The sequence below is a fragment of the Cherax quadricarinatus genome, chromosome 13, assembly GCF_038502225.1.
Source record: "Cherax quadricarinatus isolate ZL_2023a chromosome 13, ASM3850222v1, whole genome shotgun sequence".
Classification (NCBI taxonomy): domain Eukaryota; kingdom Metazoa; phylum Arthropoda; class Malacostraca; order Decapoda; family Parastacidae; genus Cherax; species Cherax quadricarinatus.
Window position 1 is genome coordinate 12,087,625 of NC_091304.1, and position 25,941 is coordinate 12,113,565.

Consider the following 25,941-nt stretch of genomic DNA (forward strand, 5'->3'; position numbering starts at 1 on the left):
TCTGCTCAGCCCACAGCACCTCTGCTTAGCTCACAGCACCTCTGCTCAGCCCACAGCACCTCTGCTCAGCCCACAGCACCTCTGCTCAGCCCACAGCACCTCTGCTTAGCTCACAGCACCACTGCTCAGCCCACAGCACCTCTGCTCAGCCCACAGCACCTCTGCTCAGCTCTCAGCACCTCTGCTCAGCCCACAGCACCTCTGCTCAGCTCTCAGCACCTCTGCTCAGCCCACAGCACCTCTGCTCAGCCCACAGCACCTCTGCTCAGCTCACAGCACCTCTGCTCAGCCCACAGCACCTCTGCTCAGCCCACAGCACCTCTGCTCAGCTCTCAGCACCTGTGCTCAGTCCACAGCACCTCTGCTCAGCTCACAGCACCTCTGCTCAGCCCACAGCACCTCTGCTCAGCTCTCAGCACCTCTGCTCAGTCCACAGCACCTCTGCTCAGCTCTCAGCACCTCTGCTCAGCCCACAGCACCTCTGCTCAGCTCTCAGCACCTCTGCTCAGTCCACAGCACCTCTGCTCAGCTCACAGCACCTCTGCTCAGCCCACAGCACCTCTGCTCAGCTCTCAGCACCTCTGCTCAGTCCACAGCACCTAATAAAAGGAGTGTGTGTGTGCAATTGAAGGTATACTCTCTCCTAATATCCAGCATGATGATGGAAAGAGTAGATTCGTAGGAATAGAAAGGTATACTCGTCCCTCCTGGTGACTATTATGGTAAAGAAAGGAAATCACTGGTAATAGAGATGTATGTTGTTCGCTGGTGTCTAATATATTAATAAAAGGAGAACACCTGTAGTAATAGCGAAACTTGCTGTCAAACAGCATACTGTCGCCAAGACATGATAGGGAGGAGACGAGACAGTACCGTCAGTCCCTGAGGGACATTTTAGCATGCAGAATCTGTGCTGTCAGTATCACTTTTTTTTTCTGAAAAAAAAAAAGCTTGAGTAATTCTTTGAATCGTTTGAGAATTTGGCCCGAGCACTGCGGTGGCCAGAGGACTGGGCGGCACTGCTACTATTATTAAAGATTCGCCGGTATTCTCCCGGCCCAGGCGTTTTCCAAGTGGTGGCCCGGCCTTGGTTCCCTGTCTAGGCACTGGTTCACACAGCACTGTATGGGACGGCACAAGAGTATACTTCTAGTTTGGGTGGTGGTGATTTTGCGAATTACAATGCCGCAGTACCGGCGTGCCTTTGGCAAGACAGTGATGGTGAAAGTATTTCTTTATCGGGTTACCCTACCGCAGTGGGAGACGGCCGGCGCTAGAAAAAAAAAATGTCGTGAAGACTAAGGTCCTCGGGGAAATGACCTTCTCAGGTTTTTTAAGAGGACTGGCTTGAAGGCAGCATTAAAATTAATGCCCCTGGTATGACAAATGGCCAACGACAATCTTAAGAAAGGATCGGACTATATGAAGCAGAGATATGACATAGTCCTAGAGGATGACAAAGTCATGGTCTAGGACCCAGTGCATGGTCATACCTTGAAGACGCGTTCTGTTGACCCAATGCAAGTGGTAGAGAAGTCAGACCTTAATTATACGGTTATCACTCTTAACAATTCTTCTGGTGCTAAGATCTACCATATAAACCAGATTACAAGTTTTATGAACCTCACTCCCCTATAATGACCATATCAAATCACAGAACGGGTGGGGCTTGAACCCATGACAAATGAGGCCTAAAACTCACAGGCCAGTGCTTTAACCACTCGGCCAGCTGGCTCTAATATGATTCATCCAACTAGGTATATTTCTATACACCACAGGAAAGTTAGCATGAGCCACCACTGTGACCACAAATGTGAATTTTACAGATGAATCCCACACCATCACGGCTCTGGCCATGCTGGTATGGATTTCGTCTGCAAGGACCTACATTTATGGTCACAGTGGGGCCCATGCTAACCTTCCTATAATATACAGAAATATGCCTAGTTGGACGAATCTTACAAGCGCCAGCTGGCCGAGTGGTTAACGCACTGGCCTGCGAGTTTTAAGACACGCTCACCACCCGTTCTGTGATTTGTTTGCAATCGTGTTAATGCGATTTCGTGAGTAATGTCCTTATCTTGTGTTCTCACACATCCTAGTGCCGTGCGGGACATATTACAAGAAATCTGTGGGAATTTAGACCGCCGAATTCAAGACCTCTAATATATCGGATCATTTTGTTGATTCACTTTCTAACCGCTCTGCGTACTGCTCGTTTTGACAGGACTATAGTAATAGTCATTCTTTGCCTGCCCCCTGGTGGCTAGTATGCTAATGGATAGTGTATGTTTGTAACAAAAAAGGTATATTTGCTTACTAGTGTCTGGTATGTTTGTAGAAATTAAATGAAGCAGTACATATGTAGTAAGAGAGGTATACTCTGCCTGACGGTGTCTGGTATGCTCGAGGTATGTCTGGAAAAGTTGTGGTATACACACAGGTCACCTTTAATACTCTGACTACCACCACTCCCACGCCCCCTTACACACCACCTCCCCAGCCTGCCCACACGCCCGCCGCCTCCCACGACCGCCCGCCCACACGCCGCCTCCCACGCCCGCCCACCCACCCACACGCCGCCTCCCACGCCCGCCCGCCCACACACCGCCTCCCACGCCCGCTCGCCCACTCACACACCGCATTTCACGCTCTGGCCTGAGCTTGACCACCCATTCGCAATACCCTTGATGCCCGCCATTCCGCCCACCGTCACTCCTGATAAATCTGACTTGTTCTTGTTCTTGTCCAGACCAGAGCTTTGGTGAGATGGGTAAGGAAGAAGGATGGGTAAGGATAGAAATATTGGAAAAGGGTGGGAGGGGGGAGAGAGGTAGGATATAAAAGGTAAGTGGCCCAACCACTTTGGTGTAATTTAAAAAGTGTATGTGAAATGATAAGATATTCTTTAAGGGGTATAAGACTAACCCATCTGAGTCACATAGATATAACAGATATATAAGTACATGACTCTGAATTGGTAGCAATTATACAAGTTGCAATTGCTTTTTTTTGCGATTGCACAACGGATATTTATGCGACAATGAAGGCAATAATTTTCTGGCCAGTTTATAGAATTCCGTGACAATGGCTTCTTACAGATGGTGTCCAGCCATAGTAAATAGCATAATTTTTACATTAGATTGTTATATGTCTCCCTAATTGGGGGCGATGATGTTCTCAGTATACATAGAAGGGTTCTGGTGGTACCCAATCTTCTTCATCAGGGAGGTTGCTCAATATCATGGGTCGAGGGTAATCATCTTTATGTATAAAACGACGGACCCTCTGTGGGAGAGTCATTCTTTGAGTCCTGTGAGGAGTAGTATTGATGATATAATCCGTGGTATTTACAACTTGTATAGGATGTTCTCTATCTGGCATGTATAGTTCTTGCATTGTATAGGGTTGTTTCTTTTTTAGGGTGTCGAGGCGTACATTTATGGCAGTAATATCTTGTTGTATGTGTAAATCTGCCATTTTAACTCTGTCTCTCCTCCTGGTATCGGTAATGAAGCGAAGAGCTCTATTCTGGACCCTTTGTAACCGTAGCATATTGGTCTTTGTTGTTAATGACATTGGGAGACAAGGGTATTCGAGTATAGGTCTTATTAACATTTTATACAGATGTTTTTTGACATGTTGAGGGGCTTGATTGAATCGAAAGAGACTGCTAAGACCGGCTTTGGTTATGTTGATCTTTTTAGTTACATGAGATGTTGAGTGGAGCAGCCTATTTCATATCCCAAAATCTTGTTAGGGTTTCTAATGGCTACAGGTGTACCTCTGATGGAGATACCCCCTTTATCTTCAATTGTTGATGCAAAACATCCTATCGTGCTAACAAGGACCTTGTCAGGATTAGTCGTAATTCTCCATTTCTTTTCCCAATTAGATGTTCTACGAAGTTCAATATTCATTTTTTCTATGACTCTCTCATACTTGTATTTTCCTGTTACCGGAGTTGATGAGACGACATGAATAACATCATCTGCAAACTGTGTCACAATTGTATCATTAAACTCTGGTTGAGGAAGGTCATTCACATAAATGTTGAACAGAAGTGGACTGAGACAAGAACCTTGTGGGACACCAGCTGTCGGTATAAAAGGCTCTGCCGACCTGCCATGAAAGGTGGGAATGATTTTTCTTTGAGTTAAGAAATTATATATTACTCTGAGAAAAGTCCAGTTATGGTCTGGTAGGTCAATGAGTTTGTATATAAGACCATCATGCCATAAGCTATCAAAAGCTTTATGAACATCTCTGGTGGCAATTAAGGCAAGATTTAAATCTGACTTTAAATGAGAAACTCAGCACAAAAGTTAAAAATTATGCATTTTTAACCATTCTAGTTAATTAATTAATTTGGATCATGGTAAGAGACAATGAGTGTATATACGCAAAGGTGTATATCTCCAAGGGTATATACAACAAGATGTATATATCTCTTAGGGTATATATACCAAAATGTATGCAGAGTAGAGAGCGTGGTAGTTTATCCTGGGACAAGAACCTGAGCCAGAGAGCGTGGTAGTTCATCCTGGGACAAGAACCTGAGCCAGAGAGCGTGGTAGCTCATCCTGGGACAAGAACCTGAGCCAGAGAGCGTGGTAGTTCATCCTGGGACAAGAACCTGAGCCAGAGAGCGTGGTAGTTCATCCAGGGACAAGAACCTGAGCCAGAGAGCGTGGTAGTTCATCCTGGGACAAGAACCTGAGCCAGAGAGCGTGGTAGTTCATCCTGGGACAAGAACCTGAGCCAGAGAGCGTGGCAGTGTAATCACAGAGACATGATCAAGACATACAAAATACTCCAGGGCGAAGACAAACCAGACTAACAAGAAAAGTCAAGCTTATCATATTCGCAGAAAAACGCTAAACTTAAAGAAAGTAAAAAGTTTGCAGGTGTCGAGCTCTGGCGCCTGGCCAACTTCCTACTGATTGATGTGGTTTAGCTTTTCTTGTATATAAGTTTAAATTTAACTTCTGGAGTTTTCCCTCTACGCCACTTCTCCATAATTTGTCCCGACTTTGCTCTCCCACAACTTAAAAATGGTTTATCATGTCCACTGGGCTCATACGGGTGTAGTGCTTCCAGGTGTGTTCTCCGGTCTTGGTCCCTTCCATGTCAGCCTTGTACAGCCTCTTCCTTATTCCATTCGAGATGACAGTATTTTTCATATCGTGTTCATACAACTTTCATTTACAGCTCCTGTCCCTCGTCTGTAGTACCAATGTGACGACGAAGCCCTCAGCTTCCTCGAGTTTTATGTTCCTCGCTAAACGAGGGCTCTAAGCTGGTGCTGCATACTCAGATACTGATCTCCCATATGTGGCGTCAAGCATTTTAACTTAAGTTCCAAGAGGTAATTCATTTACTAATAAACATTAAATTTGTCCAAATCCTCTTGCAGTTTCCTTCAAACGTCACCCGTTTGTACCATTATTATTAACAATGTTTATCTCCGCACATCCTTGAAGGACTGGCCCATGTATTGACTATCCACACACCAGTAATATTGTAGGCACAACACTGCCCCTCGAGGAACTCCAGATGATACAGTATCTCACATGAATTAGACATGTGAAACATTTGGGTATCTTTATTTGTAGACGTTTCGCCATCCAGCGACTATCGATACAAGGACATAATATGAAGACTGTAGAACTATATACAAGATATGAGGTAATCAGTCCCTCAACTTTGTCCTTGTATTGATAAAGTTACTGGATGGCGAAACGTCTACAAATAAAGATACCCAGATGTTTCACGCGTCTGATTCTTCCTCTTGTCGGTATTATATACCATTCATGACAAAAGTATCCCACAGTGACTTTTTTTACCCTTGTAGGTAGTCCTCAGTGGAACTAATTAACTGGATTAATTTCCAACGTAACATTGTCAAATACCTTAATGCAGTCTATAAAATAGACTGTCAACTCACCCTTCCCTGTCCTGATAGATCATCAACCTCTGATAGACTTCAATTGGGTTTGTAACACAAGATTTCTATTTCTGAATTGATGTTTGTGTTCCGTGAAAAAGTTCCTATGAAGAGGTGTGTACTCATTTATATGTGGTTGCAGGGGTCGAACCACAGCTCCTGGCCCCGCCTCTTAGCTAGTCGCTACTAAGTCACACTCTTCCCGCTCCAAGACTCTTATCATACCTCTTCTTAAAGCTATGTATGGATCCTGCCTCCACTACACTCTCCAGATTGTTCCACTTCCTGACAATTAAAGAAACACTTCCTAACATCCCTGTGACTCGTCTGAGTTTTTCAACTTTCAGTTGTGACCCCTTGTTTCTATCCAATTTGTCAGTTCCTCTCAGTATTTTATATGTAATTATGTCCTCCTTATCCCTCCTGTGTCAACACGTTGAGTTCCCTTAACCTCTCCTCATAAGACATACCCCTTAGCTCCGGGACTAGTCTTGTTGCAAATTTTTGCACTTTCTACAATTTCTTGATTTGTTTGACTAGGTAGGTTCCATACTGGTGCTGCATACTCCAATATGGGCCTGATGTACACAATGTACACCCAAGATCCTTTTTCTTAAGTGAGGCTTGCAGACTTTGATCTCCTAGCCTGTACTCCGTCTCCGGTAGGGTTAAACTCCAGGAGCCATTTGTCGGACCAAGCTTACAGCCTGTCCAGATCCCCTTGTAATCTTTGTTGATCCTTGTCCGCTTGTAATTCACTATTTTCACATGATTAGCGAACAGGAACAACTCTGAATCCATTCCTTCAATCATATCATTAACATATACTACAGTACCGGACCAGGACTGCCCTTTGTGGTACCCCACTCGACACATGCGCCCACTCTGAAACCTCACCACGAACCAACACTCGTTGTTACCTTCCTGCCAGGTATTCCCTGATGCACAGCAGTATTTTCCCTACTATTTCTGCTGCTCCTCTACTTTTTTGCACCAGTGTCTAGTGTGCTACAGCGTCGAAAGCCTTACAGTACAAAACGATGCCATCTACTCATCCCTCTCTATCCTGTCTTACTTCTGTTACCTTGTCGTAGAATTCGAGTAGATTTGTGACACAGGAATTCCCATTCCTGAAGCCGTGCTGACTGTCATATATGAGCTCAATCCTTTCCATGTGCTCCACCACTCTTCTTCTGATAATCTTCTCCACGACTTTAAATGCTATAAAAGTCAACGACATATGTTCGTTTAGTGCTGCCTGTCTGTTTCCTTTCTTAAAAACTGAGACTACATTTACTGTCTTCCACACCTCAGGCAGTTGCTAGCGGCACAGAGTTCTTCTCCCTCTCTCAGGACCCACGGAAAATTGCTATCCGGGCCCACCACCTTAGAAGCATCTAGTTCATCTAGCAGTTTCTTCACTTCCTCCTCAGTTGTGTGCAGTGTGTCTAGCACTTGCTGGTGCACCCTACTCGGTTTGGTGGAAGCCTGTCTCCACTGTAAATGCCTCACTGAATCTTGAGCCGAGTTCCTCACATACTTCCTGGTCGCCCTCTGTGAGCTCCCCTCCTTCCTTCCTTCCTTCCTTCCTTAACCTAATTACCTTGTCCTTGACTGTTGTTTTCCTCCTGATGTGCCTGTGTAGCAACTCTGTCAGATTTGCCTTTCGATGCTATGTCATTCTCGTATTGCCTCTGCGTCTTTCTTCTTATCCATGCATATTCGTTTCTGGCTCTTCGGTTCAGCTCCCTCTTTTCCAGAGTCCTTTGCCTTCTATACATTTTCCATGCTCTTGCACACTTGGCTTTGGCCTCTCCACGCCTTTGGGTAAACCGTGGACTCATTCTGGTCTTCCCATTGCTTCTGTTGCCCCTCGGCATGAACTTCTCTACTTCCCTGCACTTTGAAGTCATGTGTTCAATAATTTCGTTTACTGTCTTTCTCTTTATCTCCCTTACCCACTGCACCTCATGCAGGAATTGCCTCACACATGTGTGGTTCCCGTTTCTGAAGTTTGGTTTCTCCCGTTCTTCTCGTGCTGCCTCTGCAAAATCTTGTTTCGTACCATTTCTGTCCCGAAATGCATGCATGCATGCGTGCGTGTGTGTGTGTGTGTGTGTGTGTGTGTGTGTGTGTGTGTGTGTGTGTGTGTGTGTGTGTGTGTGTGTGTGTGTGTGTGTGTGTACTCGCCTATTTGTACTCACCTATTTGTGGTTGCAGGGGTCGATTCATAGCTCCTGGCCCCGCCTCTTCACTGATTGCTACTAGGTCCTCTCTCTCCCTGCTCCATGAGTTTTATCATACCTCGCCTTAAAACTATGTATGCTTCCCGCCTCCACTACTTCACTTTCTAGGCTATTCCACGGCTTGACTACTCTATGACTGAAGAAATACTTCCTAACATCCCTTTGATTCATCTGAGTCTTCAACTTCCAATTGTGACCTCTTGTGTCTGTGTCCCATCTCTGGGACATCCCGTCTTTGTCCACCTCGTCTATTCCGCGCAGTATTTTATATGTCGTTATCATGTCTCCCTTGACCCTCCTGGGGTGTTTGTGTGTGTGTGTGTGTGTGTGTGTGTGTGTGTGTGTGTGTGTGTGTGTGTGTGTGTGTGTGTGTGTGTGTGTGTGTGTCTGTCTGTGTGTCTGTCTGTGTCTGTCTGTCTGTCTGTCTGTCTGTGTGTGTCTGTGTTCAAGGCTGCACTCTGACGGTTCTCGTAGCCACGTTGCTATAACTGAGTTGCTGTCATTGTTTTGACATGGCTGAGTCACTGAGTCTTCATGATTGGGTCGCTATGACCTGGTTATAGATGAGTCATTATGGCTACGTTGTTAGAGCCAAGTCGTTACGTCTGATCATTACGATCGGGTCGTTATTTGCGGTTATTACCAGCGGGTAGCAAGGGTGAGATCGTTAAGGGGAGACACGACCACTCAGTCTCGTTCCAAGAACGACTCCTGCAGCAATAAAATGATAAAAAGGCCAGTTGTGTGATGAGGTGGCAACACCGGGCCAGAGCAGCAGTTGAAGAGGAATAGAAAGATGGAGAGAGGAAATAGGAAAAGACCTGCTAAGGGAAACGAGAACGGAATGTGAAAGATGGAGAAAGGAAAGAGGATAAGTTCTGCTGAAGGACGAGAGAACAGGAGAAAAGGAAATGGCAAATGTTCTGCTTAAAGGGATATGGAGATAGGAAATGGCAAAGGCTCTGGTGGAGGAAGAGGGAGAGAGGAGGGGGAAATGGCGGAGAGAGGGGTGGAGAGAGAGGAGAGAGAGTTGTGCCGCCCTGGCCAGGTGGATGCTGCCCACGAGTAAACTCGGTGGATCTCCGACTGTGTTCAGAAGTGGGAGACAGGAAGAGAGGGTCGAGAAGGCAAGCTATCCTACAATGGTGAATACTGAAAGAATTTCCCTCTCATCTTAGCAACTCTTAGCTGCTCTTTTCTACGTTCACATAATTACTCTAGCACCTCAGAGTTCACACCCAGAATGTCCACAAACTGTAGAGAGGGCAAGTATCTTCCATGGAAAGGCACATCACACCTCCGGCAGCGCGTCATGCTGCCTAGTGCTCAACATTCGTTTATCACAGGAGCAGCGTTTCATGTTATTTTTTAATAAACGTTCGAGGAAAGGCATCTGCATTAGTATGAGTTTCAAGGATGAGGTTCACTGGTAGCTGAGGTTGAATCCACAACTTGGGACCAAACACACTTTCCTGTAGTAGTATGCTGGAAATGGTGAGGTTGCTTCAGCACCCAGCCGCACTGAGACCCATCTTCAGAGTTCAATGAAGATAATAATCAAGGAACAAAAGACAATGGAAACTGCCAGTGTTTGTAGCCTTGCTGAAAGAACTCAGCGTCTGACCATAAACTTCGAAGTAGTGACACAATACAGCTAATCTGAAGACGGGTCCAGTAGATGTTGTCATATATTAAACTGGTTCATTCTGTCGCTGCTGTCACATATTAGACAAGTTTATCCAGTGGCTGCTGTTACATATTATACAGAATTTTAACATGTCTGGAGACCTGGAGTCACTTACACAAGTGTGACAAAAAATGCTGTCATTTGACAAGATAATATTTCCTCTAAAATTTTACCAGTGATGACAGCAATGACAATTCTGAATAATTGTTGGGTTCAGCTTAGCTTTTCCTCTTGTACGCTGGGATTAAATCATCTCACTTTCCACAATGATCACTTACCGTATGCTTGTCACAGCATTCGTTAAGTGGAGATGTCAGCGGTTCAGAACAAACTATCTGTAATGAGCAACTCAAATGTGCTCAACTTCGTGAAAAACCAGAAGACAGGTGTTACACCATCAGACGGACACCATCAGCAGCCTCACTATGTTTCTTCTCAAGGACAATATTTCAACCATCCTTAATTTCTTGGTTGACTCGCATTTGAAACATTTTAGACAACTGATCTAATAAAAACGTTGTCGCTAACCACAATCCTGCTGCACCATCCCTCCTAGTTAAATGTCTGAGCACTCGGGCTGTTGGTGCTTACAGCACACAGTCCCACGTAGGCACAATAGCTTGGCTGATAAGGCATTAAGGAACATATGAGGGTTCCTCTAGAAAGCAGCTAGGGGCTAAGTCATCCTAGGCTCTATACGAATGCATGGCAATATTATCTAACGCAGACACCAATGAGATCACTTTCCACTAAAGCAAGTTGTTATGGCCAGGCTGTTAAATGACCAGTAGTAAGATAGCTCTTAACTCTCGCAATACCGGGTAAGAACTCTCAGCCTAAATTCTGTGGAACCCATTAGTGTCAGTTTAAAATTTATGAAGAGAAGAGTGTAGGAGAGGGCAGGAAGGAGTCAGAGAATGAAGGAAGAATGATAAGATGAGTAAACTAGTGAAGGAAATAGAAGGATATAAAAGTGAGAAGGGAAATGAAGAAAGGGAAAATTAAAATTAAGGAAGAGAGATGTTAGAAATAGAAGAGAAAGCGGAAGAGGAGGAGGAAGGAGAGTGTTGTGCTGGCCAGTCCCCAGGGAGTGAGAACACCTTCACCAGTAACACCTCTCTTCTCCCTCCTTCTCTCCCTCTTCCCCTCCCTCTACTTCTCTTCTCCTTCAGTGACCCCTCTCCTCCTTCCCTCTCCTCTCTAGTGACCCTTTTACCCCTCCCTCCCCTCTCCAGTGACCCTCTCACCCCTCCTCCACTCCAGTGACCCTCTCACGCTTCTCCCCCCTCTCCAGTGACCCCTCTCACCCCTCCCTCCATCTCTCTCTCACAAGTGACCTCTCTCACCTCTCCCTGCCTTTCACCAAGTAAGGTAGACTTAAAGCTGTGGTGGGTCAGCTGGGACTGCCGTTACTGGGGTTTTAATAAGAAAATATATTTAAATCCAGACTTGCCAACCATGATGAAATGATGTGGCTGTCTGGGTGAGGTGGTTGTCTGGGTGATGTGACTGTCAGGGTGACGTGACTGTCAGGGTGATGTGACTGTCAGGGTGATGTGACTGTCAGGGTGACGTGACTGTCAGGGTGATGTGACTGTCAGGGTGATGTGACTGTCAGGGTGATGTGACTGTCAGGGTGATGTGACTGTCAGGGTGATTATCTGCCCTGTTAATGGAGGCTTCGTGATGGACCAAGTGCATATCACAGTGATGTTCGAGGCTCGTACAAGCTCTTAGCTCGTAACAAGAGCTGAGGTAAGACAACAGCTCTTAGCTTATAACATAAGAACTTTTATCCATAATTTTATAAACTCCTAGATATACAAAAAGAAAAGATGTAGCAAAAAGTGCGTGAGGAGAACGAACGGGAGGAATATGAGGGGAGAGAAAACAACAGAAGTACGAAATAGAGAAAAAGGAGAGTACGGAAGAAAGAAATATGAGGGAGAACAAGTGGAATATGAAAAGACAAAATAAAGTGGAAAGGAGGAAGGAATATAAGGAGATAAAACGGAGGGGAGAAAAATTAGAAGAGAGCAGAAGAGGAAGAAAGGATTGGGACAAAGCTTACGATCTACATAAAACTTAACTATTGAGGACAACAGTAGTGTCTAGCCATCTATATCTGTGTCTAGACTCTAGAGTAGGGAAGGGCCAAAATACGGCCCGCGGGTCATATCTGGCCCCTGCCAACCAGTTCTATCCGGCCCGCCACTGTGCCGTCTAGTAACTAAGAAAAATTAAATGATTTAAAATTTAGGATTTTTTTATGTGGCAATTCGGAGAGTGTGATGGGAAGTCTTAGTAACAAGTAAAACTGGAAATTTTTATAGAGGAAACGTCTCGTCAGCTAGTGGCTTCTTCAGGCCAGTACAGAGAAAAACGGTGAAAGACGAGGAGTAGTTTGAGGTAATCAGTCCCTCAGACTGGAGTCGATGTGTTCAGTTCATCAATCTTGAGATTAATGAACTAACCACAGACTCCAGGCTGAGGGACTGATTACCTCATTCTCATCTTTCAGTTTTTCTCTGTACTGGAGTGAGGAAGCCACTGGCTGGCGAAACGTTTCCTCAACAAAGATTTCCAAATGCTGGACAAGTGTGTTATTCTTCACTTGTAGGTTTTCTAAACTAATACATCACACACACAGGAACAAGTACTGACAACGCTGGTCGTGCTTAATATAATCTAGCAGCTTAGGTGTGTGTTCTTGCTCTGTGTTTCTCTGGTAACTCCCGGGGTGAGTGCATGTCAGCGCCACCGGTGCTCCTGCGGTCGTGACTTCAAGGGCCCTCTTGGTAGCCAGGGACTTTATTTTTATTCCCACCCTTTCTTTTCTTGGTTTCTTTGTTTACTCCTGGTTCTGGAGGAAGGTATGGTTCTGGAGGAGGGTATGGTTCCAGAGGAAGGTATGGTTCTGGAGGAGGGTGTGGTTCCGGAGGAAGGTATGGTTCTGGAGGAAGGTATGGTTCCAGAGGAAGGTATGGTTCCAGAGGAAGGTATGGTTCCAGAGGAAGGTATGGTTCCAGAGGAAGGTATGGTTCTGGAGGAAGGTATGGTTCTGGAGGAAGGTATGGTTCTGGAGGAAGGTATGGTTCTGGAGGAAGGTATGGTTCCAGAGGAGGGTATGGTTCCAGAGGAGGGTATGGTTCTGGAGGAAGGTATGGTTCTGGAGGAAGGTATGGTTCTGGAGGAGGGTATGGTTCCGGAGGAAGGTATGGTTCCGGAGGAAGGTATGGTTCCGGAGGAAGGTATGGTTCTGGAGGAAGGTATGGTTCTGGAGGAAGGTATGGTTCTGGAGGAGGGTATGGTTCTGGAGGAGGGTTTGGTTCTGGAGGAGGGTATGGTTCCGGAGGAAGGTTATGGTTCCGGAGGAAGGTATGGTTCTGGAAGGAAGGTATGGTTCTGGAGGAGGGTATGGTTCCGGAGGAAGGCATGGTTCTGGAGGAAGGTATGGTTCTGGAGGAAGGTATGGTTCTGGAGGAGGGTATGGTTCTAGAGGAGGGTATGGTTCTGGAGGAGGGTATGGTTCTAGAGGAGGGTATGGTTCTGGAGGAGGGTATGGTTCTAGAGGAGGGTATGGTTCTAGAGGAGGGTATGGTTCTAGAGGAGGGTATGGTTCTAGAGGAGGGTATGGTTCTAGAGGAGGGTATGGTTCCAGAGGAGGGTATGGTTCCAGAGGAGGGTATGGTTCCAGAGGAGGGTATGGTTCCAGAGGAGGGTATGGTTCCAGAGGTGGTATATATCACGTGAATGAACTCAGTTCCAAACAGAAGCGAAAATGATCCTTTACACAGAATTTGTATAACAATACCGAGGCATTTGTGACAATTCTTTTACCTGGTAACGTAGAAAACAAATAATTAGCCAACTTTTCGTGCAGATTACAGCTCGTAATAAGAACATAAAAAGGTATTCTTTCTTCCTTACAGAATTTACTTGAAGATTCAAAGATCTGTTGAAGCTGATGAACTTCCAGTTGACCTTCAAGTTAAGTTTATTGATCTGTAATGTATATGTAGAATAGAGGGATGAGTGTAGATGTGCCTGATTAGTTAATTATCCAATCAGGTCACTAGTTGAATCCAATCCAAGAACCTGCCATCCATCACCGAATGTACTTTGTTGCTTACCACTTGTTTCCACACAGGGCAGTGTGTGTGGTGGGGTAGCCGTCTCTCTGGGTCATATGAAGGACAGTAGATGGACCTACCACACGTGGGCAGTACTCCTTAACGTACATATATTTGCGCATTCAATAGTACTGATAACAAACACTTACCGTCATGTGTGAGGTCTGTAAGTTAACTTCAGTAATCCCCACGAGATACGTGTTTGGAGTCACTATTCTACACTAGGTGGGTGGACAAGGCAAGTCGATTTGTCGCCAAGAAAGAGTTAGTGAAGGGTAATGTCATTCACGTCGTAATGTGATTGGTAAATGTTACTGTTCTCCAATGAACAAGTCTACGAGTGTAACTCTGAGGGTGAGTCGCCCTCTTTGCTAGGTTTATAAAAGAAATGGCATTAAGAGGCAGTAAGTCACTCGCCGTCGCCTTAACCTTTCACCAATTCCGTTTAACTAACCGGGTAGGCCGTAAGCGCCAATCTGGCACAAGTGCCCACTGTAATAATAATTTCAGCTAGGCCTATATACATGGTATACAGGCCTAGCTGACAACAATGACATACTACTAGAAAGCCGCTTGTTATGCTGAGCATTTCCCGCAAATTAGGTCAATTTTGTTGCAGGATGCGACCCACACCAGTCGACTAACACCCAGGTACCCATTTTACAGGTGGAAAGAAACACGCCCAATGTTTCTACTCTGGCTGGGAATCGAACCCAGGCCCTCGCGGTGTGAAGCGAGAGCGTTAGCCACCAGGCCACCAGAGCTTGTTAATTTGTGTAGACTGTGATAAAAGTAATCGTAGATACTAAGCCCCGTGGCCTGGTGGTTAGAGCTCTCGCTTCACACGGCGAGTATCCGGGTTCGATTCCCGACTAGGGTAGAAACATTGGGTGTGTTTCTTGACACCAGTGTGGGTCGCATCCTGCAACAAAATTGACCTAATTTGCGGGAAATGCTCAGCATAGCAAGCGGCTTTCTATATAGTAGTATGTCACTGATGTCAGCTATGGTCTGTATACCTTGTACATGTACTTGTAGTAAATAAAGATATGTCTAACTATAACTTAGCTTAAGTACTTCTAAGAGATGATGTGTTGCTATTTAAACCAATTATTAACTGACATCAATGATAAATCATAATCATTACTATATACGAACACATTAATTTTGGCTATTATTGAAAAATTATCAATTCACATCGACAAGAGTGCGCAGAGCGTCAAGCTTATGTTAACTTACTAAGTTGGCGGATGATGTGACCCACTAGTCCAGTGGTGACCCCGGCTCCAGTATCTGACCTCCAGACAGACGAGGTCACCAAAGTGGATCACAAACTGACCTGCAGTCAACTTAGATCAACTTGACCCAAGAAGAAGACGAAGGACGAAGTCGATGACGAGGAAGGAGATAAAGATGGGTATAATAGAGAAAATGAGTTAAAGATCAAACAATGAAGATAAAGAGAGCCCCGTACCGAGCATAGTGAGACCCTTATGACACTAGAGACGGCCAGGGACCCAGGGCAGTCTATGTCACTAGAGACGGCCAGGGACCCAGGCCAGTCAATGTCACTAGAGACGGCCAGGGACCCAGGCCAGTCTATGTCACTAGAGACGGCCAGGGACCCAGGCCAGTCTACCAGGGACCCAGGGCAGACGGCCAGGGACCCAGGGCAGTCTACCAGGGACCCAGGGCAGACGGCCAGGGACCCAGGCCAGCCTACCAGGGACCCAGGGCAGACGGCCAGGGACCCAGGGCAGTCTACCAGGGACCCAGGGCAGACGGCCAGGGACCCAGGGCAGACGGCCAGAGACCCAGGACAGACGGCCAGGGACCCAGGCCAGTCTACCAGGGACCCAAGGCAGACGGCCAGGGACCCAGGCCAGTCTACCAGGGACCCAGGGCAGACGGCCAGGGACCCAGGGCAGACGGCCAGGGACCCTGGGCAAACGGCCAGTGACTCAGGCCAGTCTACCAGGGACCCAGGGCAGACGGCCAGGGACACAGGGCAGTCTACCAGGGACCCAGGGCAGACGGCCAGGGACCCAGGCCAGCCTACCAGGGACCCAGGGCAGACAGCCAGGGACCCAGGGCAGTCTACCAGGGATCCAGGGCAGACGGCCAGGGACCCAGGGCAGTCTACCAGGGACCCAGGGCAGACGGCCAGGGACCCAGGCCAGCCTACCAGGGACCCAGGGCAGACGACCAGGGACCCAGGGCAGACGGCCAGGGACCCAGGCCAGTCTACCAGGGAAACAGGGCAGACGGCCAGGGACCCAGGCCAGTCTACCAGGGACCCAGGCCAGTCTACCAGGGACTCGGGCCAGTCTACCAGGGACCCAGACCAGTCTACCAGGGACCCAGGGCAGACGACCAGGGACCCAGGCCAGTCTACCAGGGACCCAGGGCAGACGACCAGGGACCCACGCCAGTCTACTAGGGACCTAGGGCAGACGGCCAGGGACCCAGACCAGTCTACCAGGGACCCAGACCAGTCTACCAGGGACCCAGACCAGTCTTCCAGGGACCCAGACCAGTCTACCAAGGACCCAGACCAGTCTACCAGGGACCCAGACCAGTCTACCAGGGACCCAGACCAGTCTACCAGGGACCCAGACCAGTCTACCAAGGACCCAGACCAGTCTACCAGGGACCCAGACCAGTCTACCAAGGACCCAGACCAGTCTACCAAGGACCCAGACCAGTCTACCAAGGACCCAGACCAGTCTACCAAGGACCCAGACCAGTCTACCAAGGACCCAGACCAGTCTACCAAGGACCCAGACCAGTCTACCAAGGACCCAGACCAGTCTACCAAGGACCCAGACCAGTCTACCAAGTCCATTTAAAGATCAAGAATTTCTGGAACATTCTTGAAACAATGTTTTCAGTGTTTCCATCTGGCCGCTTTAAAGCTTAATGGTGTGAGAGGCGCGCCACATCCACTGTATGTAGTGGTGTATGTGTAGTGGTGGTGTAGGTGCAGTGGTGTGGTGGTGGTGCAGGTGTAGTGGTGTTGTGATGGTGTATGTGTAGTGGTGGTGGTGTATGTGTAGTGGTGGTGTGGTGGTGGTGCAGGTGTAGTGCTGGTGTTGTGGTGGTGCAGGTGTAGTGGTGGTGTAGGTGCAGTGGTGGTGTGGTGGTGGTGCAGGTGTAGTGGTGTTGTGATGGTGTATGTGTAGTGGTGGTGGTGCATGTGTAGTGGTGGTGGTGTGTAGTGGTGGTGGTGTAGGTGCAGTGGTGTGGTGGTGGTGCAGGTGTAGTGCTGGTGTTGTGGTGGTGCAGGTGTAGCGGTGGTGTAGTGGTGATGTTGTGGTGGTGTATGTGTAGTGGTGTTGTGATGGTGTATGTGTAGTGGTGGTGGTGTATGTGTAGTGGTGGTGTATGTGTAGTGGTGGTGGTGTAGGTGCAGTGGTGGTGTGGTGGTGGTGTAGTGGTGTTGTGATGGTGTATGTGTAGTGGTGGTGGTGTATGTGTAGTGGTGGTGTATGTGTAGTGGTGGTGGTGTATGTGTAGTGGTGGTGGTGTAGGTGCAGTGGTGGTGTGGTGGTGGTGCAGGTGTAGTGGTGGTGTTGTGGTGATGAATGTGTAGTGGTGGTGGTGTAGGTGCAGTGGTGGTGTTGTGGTGGTGCAGGTGTAGTGGTGGTGTTGTGGTGGTGCAGGTGTAGTGGTGGTGTTGTGGTGGTGTATGTGTAGTGGTGGTGGTGTAGGTGCAGTGGTGGTGTTGTGGTGGCGTATGTGTAGTGGTGGTGTAGGTGCAGTGGTGGTGTTGTGGTGGTGTATGTGTGGTGGTGGTGTAGGTGTTGTGGTGGTGTATGTGTGGTGGTGGTGTAGGTGTAGTGGTGGTGGTGTAGGTGCAGTGGTGGTGCAGGTGCAGTGGTGGTGCAGGTGTAGTGGTGTATGTGTAGTGGTGGTGTATGTGTAGTGGTGTATGTGTAGTGGTGTAGGTGTAGTGGTGGTGTAGGTGTAGTGGTGGTGGTGTAGGTGCAGTGGTGGTGTGGTGGTGGTGCAGGTACAGTGGTGTATGTGTAGTGGTGGTGTAGGTGTAGTAGTAGTGTAGTGGTGTTGTGGTGATGCAGGCAGAGTGGGGTGGTGGTGCAGGAGATGCAGGTGGTGGTGGTATCGGTGGTCGTGCAGACGGTGATGGTACAGTAAGTGGAAGAGGTGGTGAAGGTGCAGGTGTAGTGATGTGGTGGTGTTGTGGTGTAGGTGTTGCGGTGGTGCAGGTGTTGCTGTGGTACCACTATACACCGGGTAGTGACACAATACACCGGGTGGTACCACAATACACCGGGTGGTACCACAATACACAGGTTGGTACCACAATACACAGGTGGTACCACAATACACAGGTTGGTACCACAATACACCCGGTGGTACCACAATATACCTTAGATGAGAAATCTGGAGGATATCCTGATGGTCACTCCTGCACAAGTCGACCGTCTTCAGCCGCGGGACAACGTAAACATTGAGACATCAATCCAATTCACTTTAGAAACTGAGGAGGGATAAACAACCTTTCCTGACTTTTTCCACAGAAACACAGACTCCTGCTCCTTTTAGGTGTATCACAAAACTACCTATAAGGACGACCTCATTCACCACACCAAAAACAGAGAGGTGTATCGTGATTGGTTGGGGTGCACATACAATTTGCAGCAGGCTCCTCGCGGCTAAATCCTCAGTTTCTTCGGGAGATTCTCAACAGAAGTTGACGTTGATAGGTGAATTTGAGGTATTAAAAATAAGAAAATTACAAGTGAACATGGAAATGAATATGACGATTAATAACGAAGTAGTGTAAAATAGAGATATCTTCAGGGAACTACAATAACTCTCGTATTTTAATCTAAATAGTAGATAGAGCTAGAAGAATCCTGATGTTGGTGAGGGGCTCTTGATTTAGGGAATTGGATCTGTGCTCCAGTTCCCCGAATTAAGCCTGTATGCCTTCCACATCCTCCCCCCCCCCAGGCGCTGTATAATCCTCCGGGTTTAGCGCTTCCCCTTGATTATAATAATAATAATAATAATAATAATAATAATAATAATAATAATGCTTTCAGCCACAAAAGTGTTTAATAAAGCGAACGAACACTGAAAGTAGCAGTCAACACCTCAACCATGATTCACGACATTGTTAGGCGACACAAATACAGCAGCAATGGTCAGCAAGTGGATGCTAGAGTTCAAGAAGTTCCATGTGGACATATCTTGCCACTGTTATTACTCTATCTTGCCACTGTTATTACTCTATCAGTTCTACCCACTTATTTTTGAGTGACATCTAAACTGTCGTGTCTGCGCGCCTCTAGCAAGACAGTAATAGAGTGAATGATGGTGAAAGTGATTCTTTTTCGGGTCACTTTGCCTCGGTGGGAGATGGCTAGTGTGATAAAAAAAATAAAAAATAAGACTCGTTGAGGAGGAATGTGTATGGAGACGGGCGAGACACCTCAAAAATACTGTGTAAAAGCCAGACCTATTCTTGATATTTCTCAATGGTGACCTTTAAAAACAAAGTTGATTTATTACTATTTTCGCCAACTCTTCCAACTTGTCCCGATATAAACTGATGGCTAATTGACAAAGTATATTACTTCACTTCAACAAAACATCTTACTGGCAAATCTGGTGACATTTCATTATGAATGTAACTGAACTAATTAGCGCCAGTCAAGACCTCGACCCGACAAGCGGTACAGATCAATACAGAGGGGACAGCAGTAAGAGTGGTAACTCACCGTCATAGATCATCTCTAGAACAGTAAGAGTGGTAACTTACCTTCACAGATCATCTCTAGGAGAACAGTAAGAGTGGTAACTTACCGTCACAGATCATCTCGAGGGAAGGGACGAAGTACTCGTCACACACAATAGCGATACCGACGAACATGTAGATAGTGATGATGATGTGAACGATGAGGCCACCACTCTTCCTGGCGCTGGGAGACATGAAGCCCCGCGGAAACTGTTCGATGGCCGGCAGTGTGCAGTTCTCCTGCGGAGGCGACGAAGGTGACGAAGATGAGTAGTTTTCTTCGTCATCCTGGAGGAGGTGCCGGGACACCAACCCCGCTGATGATGCCTCAGCCTCGGGCGCCACCGACTCTCCTATAAATATGAGAAGAAACTGGATTTAGAAAAGCAACAAGAACGTCCTAATTTATTTCGAATATTTCCTCGTTCATACATACATACGCAAAATCTATTCAGTACTGAGGTCTATTTTGCTACCAATCAAAATTACTATTCTAATGGTAATGAAAAGTAGGCGTTGATAAGAGTGACTAACTAGGTCAAGAGGTAGCAGCTGGGGTAGTGAAGATGGACAGAAGTGAAAGGTGAAGATGGACAGAAGGGACAGAAGTGAAAGGTGAAGATGGACAAAAAGGAAGTGAAGGTGATGGACAGAAAGGAAGTGAAAGAAGGTGAAGATGGGCAGAAATGAAGAAAGGTGAAGACTGAAGGGAAGGTGATGGACGGAAGGGAAGGTGAAGATGGACAGAAGGGAAGGAAGGGAAGGGGGAGCAGGAAACTTCCTCAGGTCAGGAAATTATTTGATTGAGTTTCTTACTCTTGAGATTGAGTAAACAGGAAGTTGGGCAATAGTGTTGGGAGGAAGAGATGGGGTGAGGAAGGCGAGTGTGAGGGAGGTGGGAGTGTGAGGGAGGTGGAAGTATGAGGGAGGTGGAAGTATGAGGGAGGTGGAAGTATGAGGGAGGTGGAAGTATGAGGGAGGTGGAAGTATGAGGGAGGTGGAAGTATGAGGGAGGTGGAAGTATGAGGGAGGTGGAAGTGTGGGGGAGGTGGAAGTGTGGGGGAGGTGGAAGTGTGGGGGAGGTGGATGTGTGGGGGAGGTGGAAGTGTGGGGGAGGTGGAAGTGTGGGGGAGGTGGAAGTGTGGGGGAGGTGGAAGTGTAGTGGACACACACAATCGTATACCAACAAACGCTGTACTGTGGTTTCATTACATATCAATTATCATAACCGTAAATACAATAAAAATAACATAAGTACAAGGACTGATCCTTGGTCAACTCCTCTTGGTAAGTCTGATGTTTCACCCATCACAGCACTCTCTGAGAAATTGAAACATCTCCCGTCACCTCAACTTGCACTTCCAGTTAGTATTTAAGTCTTGCACAGTGACGAATGCCTTCTCACAATCTACAACAATGCAGTGTGTCCGTCCCTCTATCTTCCCTGATAACCGTTGAAGTTCAATAGAGTCATGAGGCAGGATTTTCCGTCTCTAAATTAGTGTGGTGCTTCATGGTGCAGCCCTCATCTCAGGTGTTCCCTTTTATCACTAACAACCTAATCTTCCAGAGAACAGATCGCTACTAGGGGACGGAAGACTGAGCCTCCACTACTCACTGGCTGAATAACCCGCACGAGTTTACAGCTTTATGAAATACAACATTCATATTGCACCAGCTCTAAATTTAGTAGTTTGATAGTTTTATTTTGTATTTGTAGTTTAAAAATACAGAACAGTGCTTGGGGTGCCCCATCTTCAGTGTTCAGTTTGCCATTTAATCTGGCGTTACCAATTGTTGTAGTGTCCACAACCTCGCTAGCTGTTTGGAGTTTTAAGTCAGATTTTTTTTCATCTACAAGCACACACTGGAACTTCGTTCTAATGATGTCACAGATTCTCCTGACTCCCGTTCTAATCAGGTGTATTCTCGAGTACTTTACCAGTAAAAAAGCTACAGCTGTCTTTCCTCTCCCACCTGCTCACGCGTACTCACCCAAGCACGCCAGGAGGTAGTAATTTTGGGGACACACAATGGGGGAACTATATCCAGTACAAAAGAGGGCCACAGATTAGCCATGGACCACGAGACTGAACAGCCAAAATTCGCGGACAAGCTTAAAAATGGTGCAGATCTGAAGAGAATCCTCAAAGCGTTCCTGCGCACATGGGCGGAGAGAGAGAACACAAGGTGGGTGTTCTGTTCAACACGTTAGTGATATACGAGGCATTCGACGCCATCCCTAACTGGAAGTGAACCAGGGCTGAGTCAACCTTAGCTAGGAGAGAAGAAACCGGAGGAGGAATTGAACTAGCGCTAAGTGGAAGTGAAGAGGAGCCAGGAGGGAATGAACCAAAGCCAAGAGGAAGTGAACAAGGACAGAACCGAACCGGACCGGTATGGAATTGAACCAGAGCCAGGATGGCACTGAACCGGAGCCAGAAGGAAATGGACTGATGCCAGGATGTAATGAACCGGAGCCAAGAGGAAGCGAACCAGAACCAGGATGGAACTGAATCGGATCAAGACGAAATGAACCAATGCCAGGAGAACTGAACCGGGGCCAGGAACGAATGAATCAACGCCAGCACGCCATGCGACGCTACAAACTACAATCTAAAAACCAGAAAACTTAACAAGAAAACTGGAGACCTCAATCAGAATTAAAAAAAAAAAAAAAAAAAAAATCTCTCCCAAGAGAAATTGAGTAATGGAGTCCCCTGCCAGACCACCACCAATATTTCGTACCGAAAACACCCTCTTACGTTCCCCACAACGACCATCCACAAGGTACAAATTTGGGGAGCCCAATTTGTAAAGATTACATTGATTCTCTGTCGGTTTTGTGTCTAATCAGCAAACACAGTCTCGCCTCTACCCGCACGAGAACGACGCAGTCTTGCTTCTACCCGCACGAGAACACGGCATTGCCTCTACCAGCACGAGAACAACAAGACTTTGTTTCTACCCCCACGAGAACAACACGGCCTTGCCTCTACCCGCACCAGAACACGGTCTTGCTTCTACCCGCACGAGGACAACACGGCCTTGCCTCTACCCGCACAAGAACAAACAAGTGAAAGGCAGCACGGGGAAACCCCGGGACGTAAGTGTACCAAGTATACAGGGGAACTAACAGGCACGTACACAGACACGTGTACACAGACACGTATACACAGACACGTATACACAGACACGTATACACAGACACGTATACACAGACACGTATACACAGACACGTATACACAGACACGTGTATACACACACACACACACACACACACACACACACACACACACACAGTCGCCCACGCGAACATAAAAGAATAGATAAAAATGTCTTATTCCCACAACAGGAATAACAGAGACCGGTTTTATACCGAGTAAAAGCTACAAAGTTGTTGCTGCAGTGACTGACCAGAGCAACTATTTAAAAGAGGAGGTAGTAAGCGCTACAACTGCTGGAAATTAAATAAATTATGTGATGAGCAAACTACTGAAGAGGAGACACCAGGAGCATAACACTTAGTGTTGTAGCAACAAGTTGGTGACTTCACACACCACTAAATTGATAGGACACACTTGCAATGGTTAGGTATCTTTATTTCGAAACGTTTCGCCTACACAGTAGGCTTCTTCAGTCGAGTACAGAGGAGGCAGCAGTATCAGTAGAGATGTAAACACGATGTAATCAGTCCATCACCCACCTCTACTGCTTCTACTACCTCCTCTGTACTCGACTGAAGAAGCCTACTGTGTGGGCGAAACGTTTCAGAATAAAGATACCTAACTGTTGCACATGTGTCTTACTTATCAACTTGGCGGTATTTTACACCATTATCACATACACACACGGCTAACCTAACTACCAGGTACTGGTACCAACGAATACTGTACCCGAGTCGTAGGGGTGACCCAGGAACTGTTGATGATAATGCTAGTTTATGAGAGGCTAATGAAACTGAGAAGAAATTTGTAAGTAAACTTTGAGAGAAGATGTGAAGGAGACTACAAGAATGATGATACAACCAGATTAAACCATACAATCTCTCTTAATTGGTCCAGATATGCAACAGACTAGCTAAGAAGTCACCCCTTCCATCCTGTCTCATTGCCTCTTTCATAGAAGCAACAAGAGTATACTAATTCAGTACTCAGAAATGTGGGTACGAGCGAAGGAAGACGACCAGCACGCAGATGTAAAGGCAACGAGATAAGAAACTTCCTAACTGGTATACAAGAGAGCAGCTCGGTAGCCTGACTCCACGAGCCATGATGTACTATTGCGTTCACAAAGTGCTGAAAATTTGAATACTGGGAGATCTCTTGATTCAACCAACATGCTTAATAGATGAATTAAGTAATATAATGAATAAAATAGTATACGGGGTGCATACGACGATTGAAAAGGGAGAATTAAAAATACATTAGCCAGAAACAAGTAAATTCCATTATGAATGAAGGCAGACACACAACTGGAGAACGTCACAGTAGCCGATTTCTCTACAGGGAAATCGACTATGAAAGGATGGGAACATTACTGACAAGGAGGTAACTGATGTATTCAACAAAGGATTCCAAAAGAAAATTGTCTAACCAAGTAGAGGCGAGGGACACAGACAAAGGAAGCAGGTCCTGGACGCTGCCAAAGTTACAATCAGACGAGAAAATATCCAGAGATCAGAGTTTCGCAATCCCCCTCTGAGCCACTCACTGAGAGGAGCTACTAGACACCTCGAGACGGCCAGTGTGGTTACAATCTTCAAAATGTAAGACAGACGTGAAGCAATCCTCAACTACAGACCAGTATTCATAACATAATGCCTACCTACAGAGCTGGGGCTTCCTCACGAAGCCCAAACATGAACTCAGAGACAGCTAATCCTGCCTCAGGAACCTAAAAGATAGGGAGAGCAATGGATAGAGAGAAGCATCTGAGTCGCGTGTAAACCCGATACTGCATCATATGAGTAAGACACCGCGTCAGGAAACGCTTATCTTGTTTCCTGACAAACCTTACCTAACCTAATACCTAATGCTGGCTTACTAGTCCAGCACTAGTAAGCCAGCGGTCGCAATTGTCGCGGCCACAGAGAAATCGGCTACCCAACTTTAACGTGATCTTAAACACTGTCTTACATTGTTCCCGCCATAGCGCCAGCATCGCTAAATGGCCACCACACTTATGACAAAGACCCGTGTCAGAGATTTTTCCCAAGAAATGAACCAACAATAATTCTAGAATTCTATCATGCGGTGAACCTTAGAAAAATTAGCTGCAGTAGGCCAACGAATGGTGAATCACGGTTATATATGACATGTTAACCAGCAGGCGTTTCATCACTAATGATATTCACACCGGTAATCTAGCGACCGGTGTCTCATGACTCGCATCATGAGACACTCCTGTTTCCTGGAGTACAAAACACCAACAATATATATACTAATGGCAAATGTAACAATTGCCTTGAGGTATTTACAGAAATAATCCTGTACACAAATAACCCGCACATAGAAGAGTGTAGCTTACGATGACGTTTCGGTCCGACTTGGACCATTTACAAAGTCACACTGTGACTTGGTAAATGGTCCAAGTCGGACCGAAACGCCGTCGTAAGCTCCTCTCTTCTACGTGCGGGTTACCTGTGTATCGTTCCAGTCACGGTAATGTGCCCTTTCTTTTTTTGTCAAATAATCCTGCAGAGTGGACGAGACCGAGGGTTGTAACACCTACGTAAATATGCACATACAAGTATCCTTAATTTCTTGCAAGAAATTTTCGACCAGAAAGAATAATAACCCTACAAGAGCGTTATATATTTTCAAACGGGTTATTGTTAGGTAAGACACATATGCAACAGTTAGGTATCTTTATTTCGAAACGTTTCGCCTACCCTACACAGGCTTCTTCAGTCGAGTACAGAAAAGTTGATAGAAGCAGAAGAGACTTGAAGACGATGTAATCAGTCCATCACCCTTAAAGTTTTGAGGTGGTCAGTCCCTCAGTCTGGAGAAGAGCATTGTTCCATGGAACAATGCCATGGAACAATGCTCTTCTCCAGACTGAGGGACTGACCACCTCAAAACTTTAAGGGTGATGGACTGATTACATCGTCTTCAAGTATCTTCTGCTTCTATCAACTTTTCTGTACTCGACTGAAGAAG

General features: G+C 46.5%; 1 protein-coding gene across 8 annotated transcripts in view; it reads right to left on the reverse strand.

Annotated features, from left to right (window-relative positions):
- Positions 1-25,941, reverse strand: part of LOC128688654 (probable sodium/potassium/calcium exchanger CG1090) — a 272,867-nt gene that overhangs the window by 108,828 nt on the left and 138,098 nt on the right. For all 8 annotated transcript variants that reach the window (XM_070084516.1, XM_070084513.1, XM_070084515.1 and 5 more), the window contains one exon: positions 19,846-20,130. In XM_070084516.1, the coding sequence (XP_069940617.1) occupies positions 19,846-20,130 (285 nt within the window). The remainder of the gene's footprint in view (positions 1-19,845; positions 20,131-25,941) is intronic.